The sequence below is a fragment of the Hemibagrus wyckioides genome, linkage group LG18 (genome assembly GCF_019097595.1).
Source record: "Hemibagrus wyckioides isolate EC202008001 linkage group LG18, SWU_Hwy_1.0, whole genome shotgun sequence".
Classification (NCBI taxonomy): domain Eukaryota; kingdom Metazoa; phylum Chordata; class Actinopteri; order Siluriformes; family Bagridae; genus Hemibagrus; species Hemibagrus wyckioides.
The window spans coordinates 7,899,531-7,919,923 of NC_080727.1; the positions used below are offsets into that span (position 1 = coordinate 7,899,531).

A 20,393-nucleotide genomic window follows, 5' to 3' on the forward strand; every position below is an offset into this window, starting at 1 on the left:
CTTGCTGTTCCTGTTTGCTTGCTGTCCTTGGTGTCTGTACCATACCAGAGTAACTTACTGTGCTTTAAAGCACGTCCTTCTTCTCCAAGCATTTCTTCTTGGCCTTGTAGGACTTGCAGATATTGCTGTATAATCACTATGCACTCACGATCATCATCAATATATTTGTTCAGCTAGGGTTGCTCATCCGTCTTCACATCAACCATTGCTGATTATTTTCCTACAACAGTACACTCTTTCACATTTTATTCCTTTTGTTAATCGGTCCCATTGCTAGCCTTCCAGATCCTGTATCTTGCAAACTTAAGTGGTTTCCTTGGGAGGTCAACTTGCACATTAAGTTGAAAGAAGAAAGATCTGTTTGTGTAACAAATGCTGAAAAAGTCCTGGGACATCTTTTTTTTTGTACAAATTTGTCATAAGGGTTTATTGAAAATAAAAAGAATGACAAGATACTGTATTAATCATAATCCAAATGGACGAAAATAGTCCAGTAGTAATATCAACTGAAAAACTATAGAACATTACGGATGGAGTACTAAAATCTTCATTCTGTTCATTTCAGCTCATTGTATAGGTTATTAGAAAGAAATAGTTCAGGTAGACATGTGGCGCATGTAATCACTTGTCAGTTTGAAACATGGGAACGAATGTAATAACTTCAGGTATGCGCAATAGCCCTTAAAGTTGTCCATACATACCTAAGGATGTACATAACATAGCCATTCCTGCAGGCACTTCACTCTTGCTTGAATATGCACACTTTTATTACAGTGTATTTCACTGAATTCATACATCAAGGTTAAATTTAAACATTTGTGTGTGTTAAGTAGACTTGCCAATTGACAACCAGTGATGTGTATTGCTTTAATGCCATTCCCATTTTACTACTGAGGCGCTCCTTAAAAGAGCAAGTAATGTGTAGCAGACTGAGCTTACTCTATAATTATGAAAATGTTGAATATTGTTTATTGTAGGAGTTGTATGGGATATGAGTTTGCCATTTGTTGTGTGTACGTGCCTAATACGTGCAAATGATACATACTTCACATTAAGTTTCCTACATTTTCTTTCATCATTTCCTTGATGGATTATTGGTTAGACCAGTTAGCTATAACCTGTTCTTCAACTGAAATGAAGACATTCAAAAGAGCTGTCTTCAATTTCTGATGCAAACTACTTGTAACAAATTGTTTCTTTAGTTTTGCAGGAATTACTCAGTCACACAAATTTTACCATCAGAGTTGGATCTGATTTCTGTTAGAACTGCATTCATCATGTTTTCGTCTGGACTTGGACCGAAACCCTGATACTGTGAGATCGTAAATCAACAATGAACCTTACCTCAGATTTGTTGGACATGATGCTGAAGGCATCAAACCTCTCTCGATGGCAGTTCATCCAACAATACTCCATCCCACCTCTGGTGGCTGTGCCCAGGCTCCCATCTGCTCTGCTACCAGTATTTGGTGTGCTCTATGTGCTCATCTTTGGACTTGCTGTCATTGGAAATGGGGCTGTGCTGGTTCTCATGTGCCGTAAGAAAGCGCTGCAGTCTCCAAGCACTTTCTTCATCTGCTCGCTGGCACTCAGTGATCTGCTTATTGGCATCGTGTGTGTGCCTGCATCCCTGCTGCAACACTTCTTTAAAAACTGGCTGGCAGGTAAGCTTTTATCATAGATGGCACTGCACGCATTACTGTTTATCTACAGATCTCTATAAGCTATAAACTCTAAAGCTGCTCCTACATTCACAAACAACATAATCACAAATAACAGTTGAGGGTAATGTGTTGCCTTTTGTTAAAGTTCAATAAGCTTTTGCTTAAATGGCTTAGAAATGGCTTCATGCATTTATAAAGTGCTTTTTGGACAAACAAGACAGCTACATAAAGTCAAAACTGAGAAGCAGGAAAAAAAGGCTAATAAGAAGTGAAATTAAGGGAAATATGTTTGGTTGAAACGGTAGTTTTACACATTGAAATGAGAGAAGCAAGTGCAGTCACAATGGCATTTAAAGTTTGGGGGCTATGGCAATTTCTAAGCAATGGCAGTGGACCAGTTTTGGTGAACCTGAGAGGTCATGTATTGTTTTGTATGCAAGACATAAAATGTAATATTTGATTCTTTTTGGGATTGGTTATCAGTGTAAAGACTTTTCTAGGGTTTTAGATATTTACAGTAGGCTAAGAAAGAGGTTATGGAAGCATGAACAAGGGTTTAACGATGTAGTTGAGGTCAGATTTTGGCCCCAGTGTATTTTGAATGACATCTTTTCAGCAGTACTGGGAAGTGGTTGTTCAGTGCTTAGATTGTTGGGCTACTATTCAGAAAGTTCACTGCCAAACTGTCTCTTGGGTCCTTGAGCAAGACCCTTAACCCTCAGGTGCTCAGTTGTATCCTATCTTAGTCTAAAATTGCTTTGGATAAAAGTGCCAGTCTATTGAGCAAATCACTATTATTATTATTATTATTATTATTATTAGTAGTAGTAGTGTTGTTAAAGTAGTATCAGATTTACAATGACAAACAGAAGATCTAACTAGCCATATATATTAGTAAGGTTACCTGCACTGTACATGTCTGTAGTTCCAATTAAAACAATTACTTCATGACTATCTGCTCTCACAGTCATGATGGTACAGATCTCTAATTTCCCTAACTCTAAATAAGCTTTAGTGAAGTATTGAGCTGATATATGTGAGGGTGAACATAAGAGAAAATATTTACTTGTCACAATTATGGTGATAATAATAATAATAATAATAGATTAAATTCATACCAGTATTTCTTAAAACAGTATATATACATTTAGTTTCAAAGGTTCATGGTGAGTACTGTTGATTGAGCCTAAAAATAATTTAATGATTTTTTATTGTCATATGTTTTTATTATTCAGGTTTTCTTACTTCTGTTAAACCTATTTTTCTGAATAGGGACCTACTCATAGAAACCTGGTCATAAGCATTTCTTTTACTGTGATATTTATTTTGCTTCTGCAGGCTTTGTGCTTCAGGGACCAGAATGGCTATTTAGCTTTATACAAAATCCACTATTATATGTGTGGTTGCTGGAGCAACGTGATTGTGCTAGTTGCGTTTGCCTTTTCAAAAGCCTTTATGTAAACAAAATAAGATGTATTTTAATCGGAACAAAATTGAAAACACCCGCTGAATAAAATGTGAAGATACAATATTTTAAATTTAGATATAAGCCTTATGCTTTCTCTTTTTTTTTATTTGCTATTTGCAAAATACTCCATGTTTATTTCGCATAAATCATGCGTTTGTGATTGCACAAGATAGCGAGCAGTTTTAAAACCTTTTAGCCCCTTTTAAAAAGTAAAGAAAGGCAACAAAATCGACCATTTGTAAATATCTGCGGGGCTTATCAAAAGTCAAACTGACTTATAACTACGTTCAGTTGACGGTTCACATTTTAATCTCTTCTGAATGTGGGGTAAAACTTTATTTGAATGGTATTTACATAGTGCTTTTGTGGCATGTTCATAAACAAGGTATTAAAAAAAGAAAAGAAGAAAATGGCTAATTACTAATAAATAATGTATTTTAATAAATACACAATAAGTAATAAATACACAAAATACACAAATTATCAATATTAATAAATAATGTATTTTAATAAATACACAATAAAAAATAAATACACAAATTATTTTCTTAATCATAATTAATGGCTACTTTTTTCTCATCCACATTAAGACAAAGCTGTATAAAACGTCAGATTAGACTGTATGGTTTTCACATGAACACAATTTTATGGTTTTTACAATTTTAAAAATTCAGAATTACTAATGCTGCATAAGAGCAATAGGTTTTTTACACATCTAAAAAAAAATGTTACCTAAGTAGTTTTGATTGGTTACAATTAACCATCACTGTAACTGCATGAATTTATTGCAATTACATGTATTATCTCTTGGTTTGGATTGGCAAGAATAAAGTAATATTACATTTGAGTCATCGAATCAAATTGCTCCAATTAATCTAGTTTCTTTCATTGTCCCATTAACTCAATTATACTGTCAGCTTTGTAGTCAGCTGACTATTGACCGAAAGAGCATTGGTGAAGTCACTAATAAGATTTAGCCTGACCAGTGTTTCAACCTTGAAGTGAAGAAAGAAAATAGACATAAAGGCCCAGATGTACAATTTTTGCCGCACAACCCTTGAGAGATGGCTCATTAAGTCTACCATACATCTGACCTTTTGCGCTAATCATTACCTCTCTGTCATTTGTCCATCTTCATCAGTAAAACCACTGAGCACTGTGAAGAGGCACTATAGACACATTGTGTGCTGAAAATTACAGATGCCTAGGCTGTAATTAGGGAAGGTATTGGACGTCGGTATAGAAGGGTTTGTCAGAACACTGGTGGAGATACCATTTTTGGATCCTAGTCATCAATCTAGCAGTTCTAGATCTAGTTAATAAGCTGCTGATTATAAAATTGAAAGAAAAAAAAACAATTATAAAAGCATTAAATTAAAGCAAGATAATGTAAGAACATTTTCTACCCTTAAACACAGTGCTATGTAGGCTCATTTTATATCTACTGTATATAGTGATATAATTTTACAATAATCATTATATTGGAAGCATATTTGTAATTATTTTCTATAACTTATTGAGTGAAATTGCTAGAAGAATTGATGTAAGCAGTCACAAGAATGACAAAAATAAGTCACCAAAGCTTGTGGAGCATCCAGGCTTAAGCTCCTGGACTTCATCAGTCACACTCATGCACACTTGACTCTGCAGGCAACTTCCTGTGCAAGCTGGTCCCCTTTCTCCAAGTGACCGCCATAGCAACCAGCATCCTGACCATGACTTGTATCGCTGTGGAGCGTTTCCAGGGGATCTTGTATCCTCTTCATATCCGCAACAACTACATCCTTCACAGCTCCATCATAATGCTTGGTGAGGAAAAATTGTCCTGTTTTCCAGTATGGTATTACATTTGTTATTTGAACTGGTGTGTAAATTTATATGTGAGAGACTAGAAGAAAAAAGCAAAAACAAATTATAACTTTAAAAAAATGTGATTCTAATTTTTTTTTTGCTATTTTCTTCTAGTCAGTTTGAGGTGGATGAATATATCTGGGATGAATAATAGGTCTCTCACATACAAATTAGAACTGGAAATATTCCCTTGTTTTCCTCATTTTCTAAAGGATAGATAGATAGATAGATAGATAGATAGATAGATAGATAGATAGATAGATAGATAGATAGATAGATAGATAGATAGATAGATAGATAGATAGATAGATAGATAGATAGATAGACATCTGGATATTTCAGTATTATTTATAGAATAGTAGTTAGTTAAAATTGTAATGAATAATAAAAAAACATAATTAAGTAGTAGTAGGACTATGAAAATATATAAAAGATATACTAAAATAAAAATGTCCAGATGAAACCTTCAAGATCATTACCTAGCCTTTTGTTAGTTTAATGTACATCCTCATGTTTATGTTTATTAGTTTGTTAGTTCAATGTACATCCTCATCCTCATACTTGAGTGAAAACAAGAAAAACAAAATGTTTCATGTTATTGTTCCTATTGTACTTTTTTCCCCACAACTTTTGTACTCCAGGATATTTTATATTTCCAGGAATCATTCATTATCATTTCTGGCATGCCCACACTGCGTCAAACTGCAATTTCCATCCAGCCAGATTGACTATAATTAATTTGAAGTTTGATTGAAGAATATACACCCACTGTCTACTTTATTAGGAACGTCTGTATACCTGCATGTTCATGCAATTATCTAATCAGCAGCAGCACAATGCATGAAAGCATGCATATACAAGCCGTGAGATTCAGATCACATTGAATGAGGGAAAATGTGACCTCAGTGACTTTGTAAGTATTTTAAAAACATTTGGGTAAACTTTTAGTTACACAACAACAGTTGAACAACCTTGGGGTGGAAGTTCTAGAATAGCAGACAATTACAGGAGTCTGAGTCTACACTGAGCCTGAGACTCACCTAAACTGGATAGATGAAGATTGTAACCTCACCTGGTCTTTTTCCAAACTTCAACAGGTTCTTCGTCCTACAGATTTGCTGTTTACTGGATCATTTTGAACGATTCTCAGTAAACTCTAGACCAGGGGTGTCGAATCTTATCCGCAAAGGGCCGGCGTGGGTGCAGGTTTTCATTCCAACCTAGCAGAAGCCACACCTGAGTCTACTGACAGCCAAGATCAGTTGATTAAACCGGTGGAATCACGTGTATCTTCTGCTTGATTGGTATGAAAACCTGCGCCCACACCACCCTTTGCAGATAAGATTCGACACTCCTGCTCTAGAGGCTGTAATGCGCAAAGATACAACAATTTTTTCCTGCAGATTCTGAAATCCATTCTCCCCATTCTGATGCTTATGATTTGTATCTGCATGGCTTTATGCATTGTGCTGCTGATGCATGATAGGCTGACTGGATAGTTGCATAAAAGTGCAGGTGCATAGGTGTTCCTAATAAAGTGGACAGTTAATGTATTTTTCTGGAATCTATCCTGCTTATTGAGTTCTTACAAGAGACACTTTCAGTATTCAGGTGTTTCTGTCTTGTCCAGTGGCATGAGGGGAAAAAAAAACAAACTGGAGAAAGAGTCAATATCGATTTTATTTATACACTGTGCATAAAGTAGCTGAAAAAAATAATAAATGAACTGAACTGTCATATGTTTGAGTTAAAACATAGTTTTTAAATATTTAAACCAGTTTATTGACTACAGTTTTCACTAACCACCTACGTATGCTCTCATCCTGTAACATTAATGACATGCTGAGTGGTGCAGTGACGATCGGCAACACAAAAGCCTCTCTGTATGTCTGAATGGAGCCGGAGGCTTAGAAGGAATTCGCACTTAAAAAGAGTGACAATGAAACTCAGGCCTTATTAGCTAACAAAAAGAAAAACAACAATAAGATTTTCGAATGTAGAAATGACCAAAAAAGCCTTTTCCTAAAGCTTTATCGCTGTGACTTATGACTGTGTATTTTTTTTGTAATGCAATGAGGATATATTGCAAACGTTTGCATTTAACTCAAAAATTTAACTCTTGTAATACCATTTTGTATCATAAAACAATTACTAGTAATTTATCATGTGATTAAATTAAAATGCCATTATTATTATTATTATTATTAGTAGTAGTAGTAGTAGTAGTAGGAGGAGGAGGAGGAGGAGGAGGAGTAATAGTAGTATTCTAGTGTATAAAGAAGTATTTAATATGAACATTTAAATCTGGTTAGAGTAACAAAGTGTTAGGTTCAAGGTTCGTCGCATAAAGTGAAATGGTTTTTCTTAGCTACTCGACTCGCAGTACAACAATGAACAATAGAAAAGAAAAATAGAATATAATAAAATATACAAAATTGAACAGAATAAAATGAGACAAAATAATTATAATAAAGATATAGCAAAATACAGTATAAATATGATAGATTAAATTTTATTAAACATGTAATTAGAATGTAGAATCATGCAGAGGGGAAAAAATATGTAAAACTGTATTAACTATTTTATTAATTTATTTAGTAAATTGTAATATACTGCATGATAGATATTATAGAATAACTGCATTTGTAATTGTACATGAAATGTATAGGTAATTAGTTGAGTAAAATTATTGACTGACTATTTATAAAAGATGGATAAATAATGGCCACTATTTGCATTTTTTTGGAATTTACTGCCTGTAAATTTTTAATCTTTCTGTTCTGACCACATGTTGAAGATGAATGTTGATATGAATGTGAGGAATCAATTCAAAATTATAAACTAACAACAAAATCAGTATTTTGCAATTCATCCATTATAATGTTGAAACCTAATTTCTCTGGCAACCCTGTAATAGATAAAAGTCTTGCATATGTGTCTTGGATTATGTCCAACAGCATAACATTATCGATGCAACTACTTCCAATTTTTTTTTATCATGATATTTTTGCAATCTAAGTATAAAATAATACGTTTATGAACTTTGGATTTCTGTTCTAATTTCTTTTGTTCGCTTCCCAGTGGCCGTGTGGATAGTCGCGCTGGCAATTGCAGCTCCCATGTGGTTTGTCCAGAAAGTACAGGTACATGCCTGATTATTATTTTTTGGTTAAGAAATGGAATTTGTCCATCATTTTTTAAACATATTAATATTAAAACAATTATGATCAGTTGAAGATGCTTGTTGTAATGTATACAGCCATAAACTGGATGTGTTTTTGTCATGTAATCTTGTAAGCAGTATGTGGACCAACGGTATCAATGAAAGAAGATGGATTCTGCATTTCTTGTTTGAGGAAAAACTGCATGTTCTTTGCTTGTAAGATTCCCACATATGAGGTCAACATGGTCAATGAAACCTTGAATCCCAGTAATTAAATATTGTGTTTATTGGAATGCGTTGATTGGTCTAAATGAATCCTTTTTGTTCAACAGGGTTTTTTTTCCTTTCTACATGTTTAGTCCATTCAGCATTTTTTAAAATGTGAAGCCATGATTTATTTATTTATTTATTTATTTAGACATTAACAGCAGAAAGGTGTTGGTATCTAATATATTAGATGCATATATTATGCATAGAGACCTTTATTATAACCTAAAACATAGCCTTTTGTTTATGTTTATGTTGAAGAGGTTTTCTACACTCACCATTTGACACTGATCATGTAAAGCGTCTTGGTTGGTTAGAAAATATGACATTAGTATTTCACGTTTTCAGCAGATTGCAACATTTTAGTATATGTTTGCATCATTTTTTGTATTAATCAGGCAAAACATTTTATATGAAATATCTCAAATGAGAAGAGAGACATAAAACTGACCTCTTAATAAACTTGACCTCTTAACCTTACAGGTGAAATACGACTTTCTGTTTGATGTTCACCACACCAGTTGTCTGGAGGTGTGGCCAAGCCAGCAGTGGAGGCGGAGTTACACCGTATGCCTATCAGTGATGGTTTTTCTGGTCCCAATGGTGACCATGGCTATCCTGTATGGGAAGATCATGAGGGAACTGTGGGGCAAACACCGCATTCACGAGGCTGTGTTCCAAACACTGCCAGGGTCGGAGATCAACAAGATCACCAGGTCAGAGCAAAGATGTCTAGGAGGATTTACAGTGGAGTATGTATAGAAGGGGACTAGATGAACGCATACAAACTCTTGATTATAAACCAAAGGAACAGTTTGACACAGAAGAGGACAAAAGACTTTAAACCCATAGGCTAAAGATATTAGATCACAGTTTTTCACAACTTTTCACATTTCATGTTACCATACTGTACATTTCTTCTGGCAAGTCAATTAGGGCATCAGTGGTCATTTTAGACAATTGATTAAAGACAGTTTTACCATATACCACACCAAGTTGACTGTCTCTTTAAACAGTCTGGAAGATTCCAGAAACTAAAAACCCAAACAACTCTGTTAAAACCTCAGAAAAAGTGGTGTACCTCCAAATGTTCAGCTCCAGAGCTATGGATAGATGAAAAACATTGAGGCCTTTAAAGAACACCCACCCAACTGTGAAGCATGGGGTCATGGGGCTGTGTTTAGCTGTAGAAAGGGATCGGTGCACTTCAGAATATAGATGGCATCCCAAGTAATGAGAATTATGTAGAAATACTGAAACAATACCTCAAGACAGATTAAAGCAGCATAAAGTGAAAGTGGAGTGGCCATAAACAAGGTGTGAAGTGAATCATGTCTAAAAATTTTGGACTGAACTGAAAAAGGGTGTGAGCAAGGAGGCCCACAAATCTGACTGAGTTACACCAGTTCTGTCAGCAATAATGGGCAAACATTACAGCAAAGTATTGAGAGATACTTGTGTAAGGCTTGTGTAAGGTGTTTGATTCACACAGTTAAAAAGCAATTCCACCAAATCCTAGCAAAGTTTCATCCACTGCAAATAAAAGCTAAGTATTTAAGTCATGGAAATAAAGCAGATACACTAACACAGGAAGTACAAATACACAACATACAACTGACTTAACATGAATGAACATGAATGAGTTTGGTCTCAACCGTCTAAACCAGAAACCAGGTAAAAACTAGAGAGAGAAATAGAGCAGCTAGAATTACTGACCGGACAAAACAAGCTATACCATCATGCTGTGCTTGATCAAGAAAGATGAAGATAAAAACATGGAACAGCTGGAATCTTTCAAAAGCTACAAAGGTGGACACTGGTGTGTGGCTGATGGGCTACCAAGGACAGGAATAAACAAATAATGAAAATGGATGAGGTGCAAAATGGATTTGCAGACTATGAAAAGGCACAGGAAACAAAATAGCTTTAAAATAATGGAATATATCTGTTTTTTTTGCTTGGAATAGAAAAAGTCCTAGATTCAAAATCGAAATTCAACAATTGATATAGTATCATAAATAACTCTGACCCCTATTCCTGACTACATTACTCTGTCACAGAATTTCACCAGCCCTGAAACATCTATTATACTCATACACTTCAAGTGACCACTTTTATCCTGGTCAGGATTGCCATGGATCCGAAACCTGTCCTGGGAACACACCCTGAATGAGATCAGTCCATAGTTCCCCAGTTTAAGACTGAGCTTGGGTTACTGCAAGACCTTGTGGGCTCTGGTTTCTACCCACTGTCCAAAAACATGCCAGTATGTGGATTGGCTATGCAAAATTGCGAGTGTATCTGAATGATTAACAAAGTTATTGCTTCCAGGAGGAAGAGGAGGGCAGTGAAGATGATGGCCACGGTGGTGCTTCTGTTCGGTGCTTGCTGGGCTCCATTTCACCTTGTATCACTGCTGCTGGACTACGGTAACACACACACACAGACACACACACACATACCCCAGATTCTCCAGAAGCATAAGTGTGGTATCTCACCATGAGGTATAGCCTCTCACATACACCTCAGAAGTTATTCCACTACACCAATCCATCAACTGGCTGTCAAATGTGACTTATGTGCCATCACCTCACTTCATGTCACCAGGGAGGCCGATCTAACACTTCTTCAGACATCTTTCTCATGCTACATGTTACGACAGTAACCTCAGATTTCTGTAGGGGTTCTGTCTCTGTTTTCTGCTTCATGTCAGATATGGGTCAGGGGCGATTCCTACAAGCAGTTCACAATTGTAGTATTATAAGGAATTTCCTTTATGTAAACCCACTCTGTAAGATATGGATATGGAGATCGATTAGCCAAGGCTACTCTTTATACTTTATGCTATTCACCCTTGATGAGGATCGGAAACTTTTTTTAAAAAATATTACACCAAAAGCATTACAGTATAAAAACACCACCCATCAAATAAAGTGTCCTCGAACAATGATGTGCATTATTTATATATTAATTACTTTTTTTTTTTTTTTTTTTACCAAAATGCTAGATAGACCTTTATAACACCAAGGTCACTGTTTCCCTTTAAACAAGGTGAGAGTAATATGCGCATTATGCCTTGAATTTCCGACTAATTACATAAAACCTTAATGACTATCAGTCATTTAATCAGCACATGCCTTCAGATAATTGCTTTTCCCATTATACCAGGAGTTTATTGAATTGTAAATGAAAATGTTAAGGTCTTGTGAATTGAAAGATTTGAAAAAGAGCAAAAGAGAGTAAATAATTTCAAGGCCTTTAAGTTACTGACAAAAAGGTGACACTGCACTGCGTAAAATCTTAGCGAGTGAAACTATCTTGAATATTATCAAATTTATGTAGATTACAACAAAAGGTTTAGTAATCTTATGCTAGATAAATCTAACTATGATATGTTTTTGCAGTGTGTCTTATTTCAATGCAGTTGAGTCCATTTTAGTTCTCAGTTGCAGAAGTAGAAGTAGTTCAGAAAAAACAAGACTGATGAAAATGTAAACCAGAGACGATGCTCAACCTGACAAACAGTTATCGGCAAGCTGATGTTGAATAACGATTTTCATCGAAAAATCTAGAATTTGACTTTTTTTTCTCGCTGATGCAGGTTTGCTGTCATTTATACACAAACAAATGGTCTTCAGTTTCCATCCAGAAGTCTCTGTGATCAGCTGTAAGCCCTGTAATGCATTCGTCTTCACATGCTGTCTCATCACACCTCATGCCCTTAATCATGCTTCTCCTCGACCAGGATATCAGAGACAATTCTCTCTCTCTCTCTCTCTCTCTCTCTCTCTCTCTCTCTCATTCAAGTCTGCAAATCCAAAATATCCCATGATGAAATGAGAGTTGATCACATTTTTAATTTACTTTCAGGTTCATTGCTCTTCTTCATTCAATCAGTTGTGGGTTAATTCTTTCCCACTCACTTGTCTACCTTATTCTCCTTTCCCCATTTCTTCTTTCTTTTCTGAACCTACATTAAAAGAACACGCACGCACACACACACACACACACACACACACACAAACCTGCTCTTTTATGTTTCTCCCACACGCCTCCTTTTTGCTTTTATCCTTATCCATTTTGCCATCAATATCGATTTTAAAAAGATAAAAGCTGTTCTACTTGATAATATACAGTATCTCACAAAAGTGAGTACACCCCTCACATTTTTGTAAATATTTTATTATATCTTTTCATGTGACAACACTGAAGAAATGACACTCTGCTACAATGTAAAGTAGTGAGTGTACAGCCTGTATAACAGTGTAAATTTGCTGTCCCCTCAAAATAACTCAACATACAGCCATTAATGTCTAAACCGTTGGCAACAAAAGTGACTACACCCCTAAGTGGAAATGTCCAAATTGGGGCCAATTAGCCATTTACCCTCCCCGGTGTCATGTGACTTGTTAGTGTTACAAGGTCTCAGGTGTGAATGGGGAGCAGGTGTGTTAAATTTGGTGTTATTGCTCGCACATCCTCTCATACTGGTCACTGGAAGTTCAACATGGCACCTCATGGCAAAGAACTCTCTGAGGATCTGAAAAAAAGAATTGTTGCTCTACATAAAGATGGCCTAGGCTATAAGAAGATAGAACACCCTGAAACTGAGCTGCAGCACAGTGGGCAAGACCATTCAGCGGGACAGGACAAGACCATTTACAGGACAGGTTCCACTCAGAACAGGCCTCGCCATGGTCGACCAAAGAAATTGAGTGCACGTGCTCAGCATCATATCCGGAGGTTGTCTTTGGGAAATTGAAGGGGGTTGAAGGGGTGGGGGTCAGCCTGTCAGTGCTCAGACCATACGCCGCACACTGCATCAAATTGGTCTGCATGGCTGTCGTCCCCGAAGGAAGCCTCTAATAAAGATGATGCACAAGAAAGCCCTTATACAGTTTGCTGAAGCAGAGCATGATCCCCTCCCTTCGGAGACTGAGCCGCAGGGCAGTATTCCAACATGATAACGACCCCAAAAAACACACCTCCAAGACAACTACTGCCTTGCTAAAGAAGCTGAGGGTAAAGGTGATGGACTGGCCAAGCATGTCTCCAGACCTAAACCATAAGGTGGGGGAGCGCAAGGTCTCTAACATCCACCAACTCTGTGATGTCATCATGGAGGAGTGGAAGAGGACTCCAGTGGCAACCTGTGAAGCTCTGGTGAACTCAAGAGGGTTAAGGCAGTGCTGGAAAATAATGGTGGCCACACAAAATATTGACACTTTGGGCCCAATTTGGACATTTCCACTTAGGGGTGTAGTCACTTTTGTTGCCAACGGTTTAGACATTAATGGCTGTATGTTGAGTTATTTTGAGGGGACAGCAAATTTACACTGTTATACAGGCTGTACACTCACTACTTTACATTGTAGCAGAGTGTCATTTCTTCAGTGTTGTCACATGAAAAGATATAATAAAATATTAACAAAAATGTGAGGAGTGTACTCACTTTTGTGAGATACTGTATATCAATATACACTATATTTCCAAAAGTTTTGGGACACCCCTCCAAATCATTGAATTCAGGTGTTGTTTTTCAGGGGTTGGGCTTGGCCACTTAGTTCCAGTGAAAGGAACTCTTAATGCTTCAGCATACCAAGACATTTTGGACGATTTCATGCTCCCGACTTTGTGGGAACAGTTTGGGGACGACCCCTCCCTGTTCCAACATGACTGCACACCAGTAAATGAATGAATTAGAGCAGACTGGTACATCTGCCTTTACATGCACATGAATGTAATATGGAGTTGTCCTGCCCTTTGCAGCTATATATTCAACTCTTCTGGGAAGGCTTTCCAAAAGGTTTAGGAGTGTGTTTATGGGAATTTTTGACCGTTCCATTGGAACGAAAAGGCCTGGCTCACAGTCTTCATTACACATATAATATATATTTTTAAGTGAACAATTCACAGGTGAAAAAGCGATAAATAGAAAAAGCAGAATAGAAAAGATCTTATCATATGTGATTATTTACAGCTTTAAAGGTTGAGTGTGAATAAAACAATCTATGATGATATCAGACACAGAGACCCAATGAAAAGGTTATCTGTGTATCATCCAAGCAGGGCTAAATGGACTAGCTTAACCTTTATCATCTTTACATGCAAAATAAAATCAAAATAAGGTTTAAATTGTCACAAATATGCCAGTTTGTTTGTTGTTAAACATCTCAAATGTGGAACAATGACACCACAAACAATCATAAATGAATTAAGTGGTTGAACTAGGGCTGATTTCTTTCTAACTCAGACTGTAGATCTGTAAGGTTTACTGTTGACATGGGGGGGACATTACAAATGTGGATTTGTTCACTGGAGCAAACTAAGATGGAGCTATAAGTTGCTAAGAACATTATATATTTGGAAAAATGTAAAATAAAATTAAGAGCAAATTTTAGTGCAGTTTTCTTTAAATGTGTCTGTGAGAACATTAAGCATCTAACCATGTATGAATTATTTGGGTACAAATCGAACAGGTACAAATACAGATATGAAAACAATTTTTTTTATTAAGCTTGCCGTAAAGGTTCATCGTTGTGTTGTTTTTTACACTGTATTATTTTGTAGAATGTGTTTGTCAGCTTACATTCATTCATCCTTAGTACCTTTTGTTAATTTTTTGTTAATATTTTGAGAAATATATCCAGCAAAATTCATTCGAAAATATAATGGGCAGGTTTTTATTTTAGAAAGCCATAAATGTTCACCTGTGATTTCTTTCACTCCTTCATCTCTAGTATCTGCCTGGTCAAGGTCATGATTCTAAATGAAGCTGCAAGGTTGTTTACATTTTGCGAAATACATCCATATAAATTCTGTAGAAAATATACAAACATAAATAGTGGGAGGGGAATTGTAGCTGAGATTGAGGAACTGTCAGAGCCAGTGCTGGTGGTTTTCCCAGGGGTTTTCCGGCATTTCCAGGAGACATATGCTTTTAAGGTTAAAATCAGAATGCAGATAAAGATAAAGAAATGGCATTATGTGACATCTCTCATGAGCATTATTCTTATATCTGTGTTGAGACTTATATGCTGTGAACCTTGAATAATTTTAAACTGTAATTTTTAGATAAAAAAACGTATTTATTTATATTTACTACTATTTTTATATACATTTTTATTTATTTCAAATATTGAATCTAATTATTTTTTATTTAATTATTTAAAATTTATTAATCATTTATATATTTTAAGTTTCATTGGTGAGCTACTGATAGTGTTTTGTTTACTCTTCAATCTCAGAAAAGCTGAACCTGGACCTGGACTCAGAGTTTCTCTTGCTTAGCTTGGTGCAGATCCTGGGCTTCAGCAACTCCGTCTGCAACCCAGTGGTCTACGCCGCCCTCAACACCAACTTCAAGAGGGATTTGCTGGCGCTCCTGACGCACAGGTGGATACCCTGTTTCTGGAGAAAGCAGGCCCGAGTTGGAGTCTCCGTCACGGAACCGAGGACCACCACGGAGAGGATGGAGAGGAGAGTCAGGGTCCAGCCATGGAGCAAAGTGGCCTGGGATGCAGAAAATGGTGAGGCACCAGTAACAAATGGAGTGAGGTCGGAATCCTTTAACCCCATGAACCTGCTCGGTGCCATTTGGCCCAGTAGCAACTCGGGCACCGTCATTCTGAACGTCACTGACCCCGTGCACATGGATGCTACGTACAGATCAGATCAGAAGACGGCAGGAATTCCGAGTGGATAAATCTCTAGAGGAGGAGGTGTGAAAAGATGTCACTGCAAAAATAACACTACAGCCAAGAGAGACAATGAAAGTCTGTCATGCCAAAACCAAATGTACAAAAATCCGTCTACTTGGCAAAATTATGTATTTTTTTTAATGTAGCAGGAAAGCAGCTCTCTACACTAAATGGTACTTTATACAGCAGTCAATCAAGCTGTGATTTTCAGTCTTGGCTCGGATAAACTGTCACCATATTGAGATTCTCATGAGAAAGATTGCGTCTCTGACACATTTTGGCTGACTGTTTGGCCAAGAAAGACAGAAATGATGAAATAATGATAAAGCCATCATCCCTAATCTGAGTGAAGCAACTTCTGCTGAGATTTCCTTAACATTTCAGTGGAAATCCATATACCAAGTATTTCTTAGGACTCAAAAGATCCAACTGATCTATTCATGTAATGTTCAGTGTGTCCGAGACACCGGATACACCATCGTCATTAAAGCAGATCGCTGCATTCATGATTTTCATACATTTGACTCCTGATTCCAGATGCAAAAAGAAAGCAGACCTTGTTCACTTTTTCCCCCACTGTCTCAAACACCATGCAAAGGTAAACAGTCAGTGCAGGGATCTATACTTCTTTTCTGAACACTCCAAAGCTACAAATTCATTTCACTTCTGAAGCAGCTTTATCCTTGTCAGGAATACACTGTGGATCCAGGATGACGGACCACAAGGAGGTATTACGCTAACGATGGGTTGCCAGATCATCGCATGTTTACAGTACACATAGCGACATGGGATAAAGCCCATGGACAATCCACATAAACAGTGACCCCACACTCAGGATCAAACCCCGGGACTCTGCTGCTCTGCAGTGCCTTCTGCAAAAAAACATAAAGCTTGGGAATTCCTAAAGAAGAGTTCTCAAACAGGGCTTTATCGAAATCTTCAAATATCAAACACAACCATTGCCTGTGAAATCTCTTAATAGTGTCTATTGTATTATATGCACCTTGTTTTTATCTCTGTATTGCATTTACGGCAAAAAAAAAAAAGGCTGTTCTTTGTGTGAGGTCACTGTGCAAACCTAAATTACACTGGACTTTGGAACAAAAGCTACATTATAGAAATAATTTCCTGCTTTTGCAACACTGTCGGACCATAGTGTCTGCCACAATAACATCGAAGCTAATCATTTAACATAGGGACCCATCTAGAGGCAAATTTTCAGACAATCGCAGATGCTGAGCCGAATAAATGATTCTTTAAAGGTTAAAGGTTTAGTCAGAACTAGTGAACTAATAATGATACTAATAGGAGGAGGAATGGAGGATAAATCTGCTTAAAAAACTAATCAATGCGCACTGGTTATAAGATTTGTCCACAGTCTCCACTGCCTCTCTATGTCTGCTTCTTTTCTGATTGAATGCTCAAGATTGTGTCTCTAGCGATCACTGAAGTTTCTACCTGATACAGATCCTACAACATGCCATGAATAGTTGCATTGTGTTGTGCACAGTGGGAATGCAAAATATGTTGTGATATAGACGTCAATGTCATTCAGTGTGCTCGTCTCTTGAAGGGGTTTGATCTCTATGACCACTACATGATGACGTGCCGGGTCTACAGTCCTCAAGATGCTGGTATTCCTTTCTCCTGGTCTGCAGTTCTTGTATAATCTGACCTTGTTCGATGTTGCATAGGTTCTTCAGGTTCCCTTCAGGTTGCTTAAGGGCTTTTGACACTTGAAATAGTTGATCCTGGGTCATAATAGAAACCCGGGTAAACAGAATCCTGGGTTATCTTGTTTCGTAGTTCATAATCTGACCTTGCGCACCTTCTTATTTCTTTTTAGCGCCATCAACAACCATGACTGGATAAATACAGTGCTTGACTGCTTTAAATAACGGCTTGACTCCTGCTTTCACATTAATGAGAATAAATATCGGCATGTAAATCCTTTATGGTCACATGGTGTGACCACGAGTTGTTGATATCCAGCTTGTGCCAAGTTTTCAATCAGTTTCCATCATTTCCTTTCAGTCCCACCAAGTCACATGTTCCTGATTGTTTACCCCTGTTTCATGTTACTCCTCAATAGCACATCCTTGTCCATGTCTGTCACAGACTCTTTGTAGTCTGGATGTTTATGCCTTGTTTCCACTGTTCAAGTTTACAGCCATTGTTTTCACGCCTTTCACCTCCAGCTTGTTACAGTAGACGAGTATTGTGTTCATTTAACTAATAGCCTAATACACCGATCAGGCATAACATTATGACCATTATGGCCTAATATTGTGTTGGTCCCTCTTTTGCTGCTAAAATTGCCCTGACCCATGGAGGCATGGACTCCAGTAGATCCCTGAAGGTGTGCTGTGGTATCTGGCAACAAGATGTTAGCAGCAGATCGTTTAAGTCCTCCAAGTTGCACGGTGGGGTCCCTATGGATCGGACTTGTTTGTCCAGCACATCCCAGAGATGCTCAATTGAGAGCTGGGGAATTTGGACCACTTTTGATAGATACTGACCACTGCAGACCGGGAACACCCCACAAAAGCTGCAGTTTTGGAGACGCTCTGATCCAGTCGTCTAGCCATCACAATTTGGTCCTTGTCAAACTCGCTCAAATCCTTACGCTTGTCCATTTTTCCTGCTTCTAACACATCAACTTTGAGGACAAAATGTTCACTTGCTGTCTAATATATCCCACCCACTAACAGGTGCCATGATGAGGAGATCATCAGTGTTATTCACTTCACCTGTCAGTGTTCATAATGTTATGGCTGATCGGTGTATTTGAGCAGCTGGATTATGCTGATAAATCCGAGTTGGTGAATTTTATGTTATAGTTAAAGGAATGCCTGGCTGTGAAAAGCTTGAACCAATCTTCTAGTTAATTAGTTTCAGTTTAGTTGCAAGAATGAGTAATTAAGCCAAAAGCAGGCAAAACATACACCGGTCAGGCATAACAATATGATCACCTGCCTACTATTGTGATGGTCTCCCTTTTTGCTGCCAAAACAGCTCTGACCCATCATACACTGTGTATTCTGACACCTTTCTATCAGAACCAGCATTAACTTCTTCAGCAATCTGAGCAACAGTAGCTCGTCTGTTGGATCGGATCACATGGGTCAGCCTTCTCTCCCCACGTGCATCAGTGAGCCTTGGCCGTCCATGACCCTGTCTCCGGTTCACCACCGTTCCTTCCTTGGACCACTTTCGAAGGATACTGACCACTGCAGACTGGGAACACCCCAGAAGAGCTGCAGTTTTGGAGAGTGTTATTCACTTCACCTGTCAGTGCTCATAATGTTATGCCTGATCGGTGTAACGTTAAAGTCCTGATTTCCATCACACAACTCAACACTTCTCATTTAGTAAGAAAAGTTTATTTCAAAAATTAAATCATTCTACAAATGCATTTGCAACAGCAAATACCTTACAACTGTTAACGAGTGAACAATTGTCTAAGTGGGGCAATATACTTGCTTCTACGATATAAGAGAGCGAAACATTGGGTGAGCGAATGTAGGACGAAGAAGAAAGAAACAGCAAGATGTGTTAAAAGAAATAAAGCTGAACTATGAGTAAAGTAAATAACACAGAGACATTATGAACAAAGTGAGCTTATCTACTGATCTTGTATGACTTGTATGAAAGAACTCACTACAAGTGCATGAAGAGAGAAAAGATGGGGAAAAAAACAAAACAAAAACAGGTCCCTTGAAATTGTTTTGCACGTACAGTCTGGTCCAAAAATCGAAAGTAATGAAACGGAAAGGCTTCTCTATCTTCAGAAGCTTTATGTCAGATTTGGGACTAATATAAAACAAACATGTCTTGTGTAAAGGATCTCACTTGAGAGAGAGTAGTGCTAAACATTCCACTCAGACTTCTGGACCAGACAAATAATAATCCATATTAGAATAATATTTCACTTTCGAAAACACTAGGTGGCAGTGCCTGCACTGTTACATGAGCTGAATGAACACTGAACCGAGAGGCTTTATTTATTTTTTAACCCCCTTTAGATAACAAGCTCTTGCTTTAACAACTTTATACAGCCATGACGCTACACACACAGCTGAGTCAGAGGCCTAAGTTCATTAACTATCGCGCAGAAAGAGCCGATCTATCTGTAGAAAATCATAAAAAGCCAACGATTTCTATGAAGCCGTCATCAATAAATAATTATAACTCTGTGATAGGCTGTAACAGCGTCATTATACCTTTATAAACATCTTACAAAAATGGTATGAATGTACAATAAGCGCGGTTTAATGGCT

At 37.3% G+C, this 20,393-nt stretch overlaps 1 protein-coding gene across 1 annotated transcript; it reads left to right on the plus strand.

Annotated features, from left to right (window-relative positions):
- The first annotated feature begins 339 nt into the window (after positions 1 to 339).
- Positions 340 to 17,934, plus strand: LOC131369001 (pyroglutamylated RF-amide peptide receptor). Its single transcript, XM_058415348.1, has 6 exons — positions 340 to 1,664; positions 4,783 to 4,941; positions 8,065 to 8,126; positions 8,897 to 9,129; positions 10,745 to 10,842; positions 15,661 to 17,934. The coding sequence occupies exons 1-6, from the start codon at positions 1,334 to 1,336 to the stop codon at positions 16,116 to 16,118; spliced, it is 1,341 nt and encodes a 446-aa protein (XP_058271331.1). The 5' UTR covers positions 340 to 1,333; the 3' UTR covers positions 16,119 to 17,934.
- Positions 17,935 to 20,393: the final 2,459 nt, after the last annotated feature.

Excerpts from the sequence above, each read along its gene's own strand:
- LOC131369001 (XM_058415348.1), top strand. The coding sequence starts at position 1,334 with ATGAACCTTACCTCAGATTTGTTGGACATGATGCTGAAGGCATCAAAC. Across the intron at positions 9,130-10,744 it reads GAGATCAACAAGATCACCAG|GAGGAAGAGGAGGGCAGTGA; the intron begins GTCAGAGCAAAG and ends TATTGCTTCCAG. Across the intron at positions 10,843-15,660 it reads ATCACTGCTGCTGGACTACG|AAAAGCTGAACCTGGACCTG; the intron begins GTAACACACACA and ends CTTCAATCTCAG.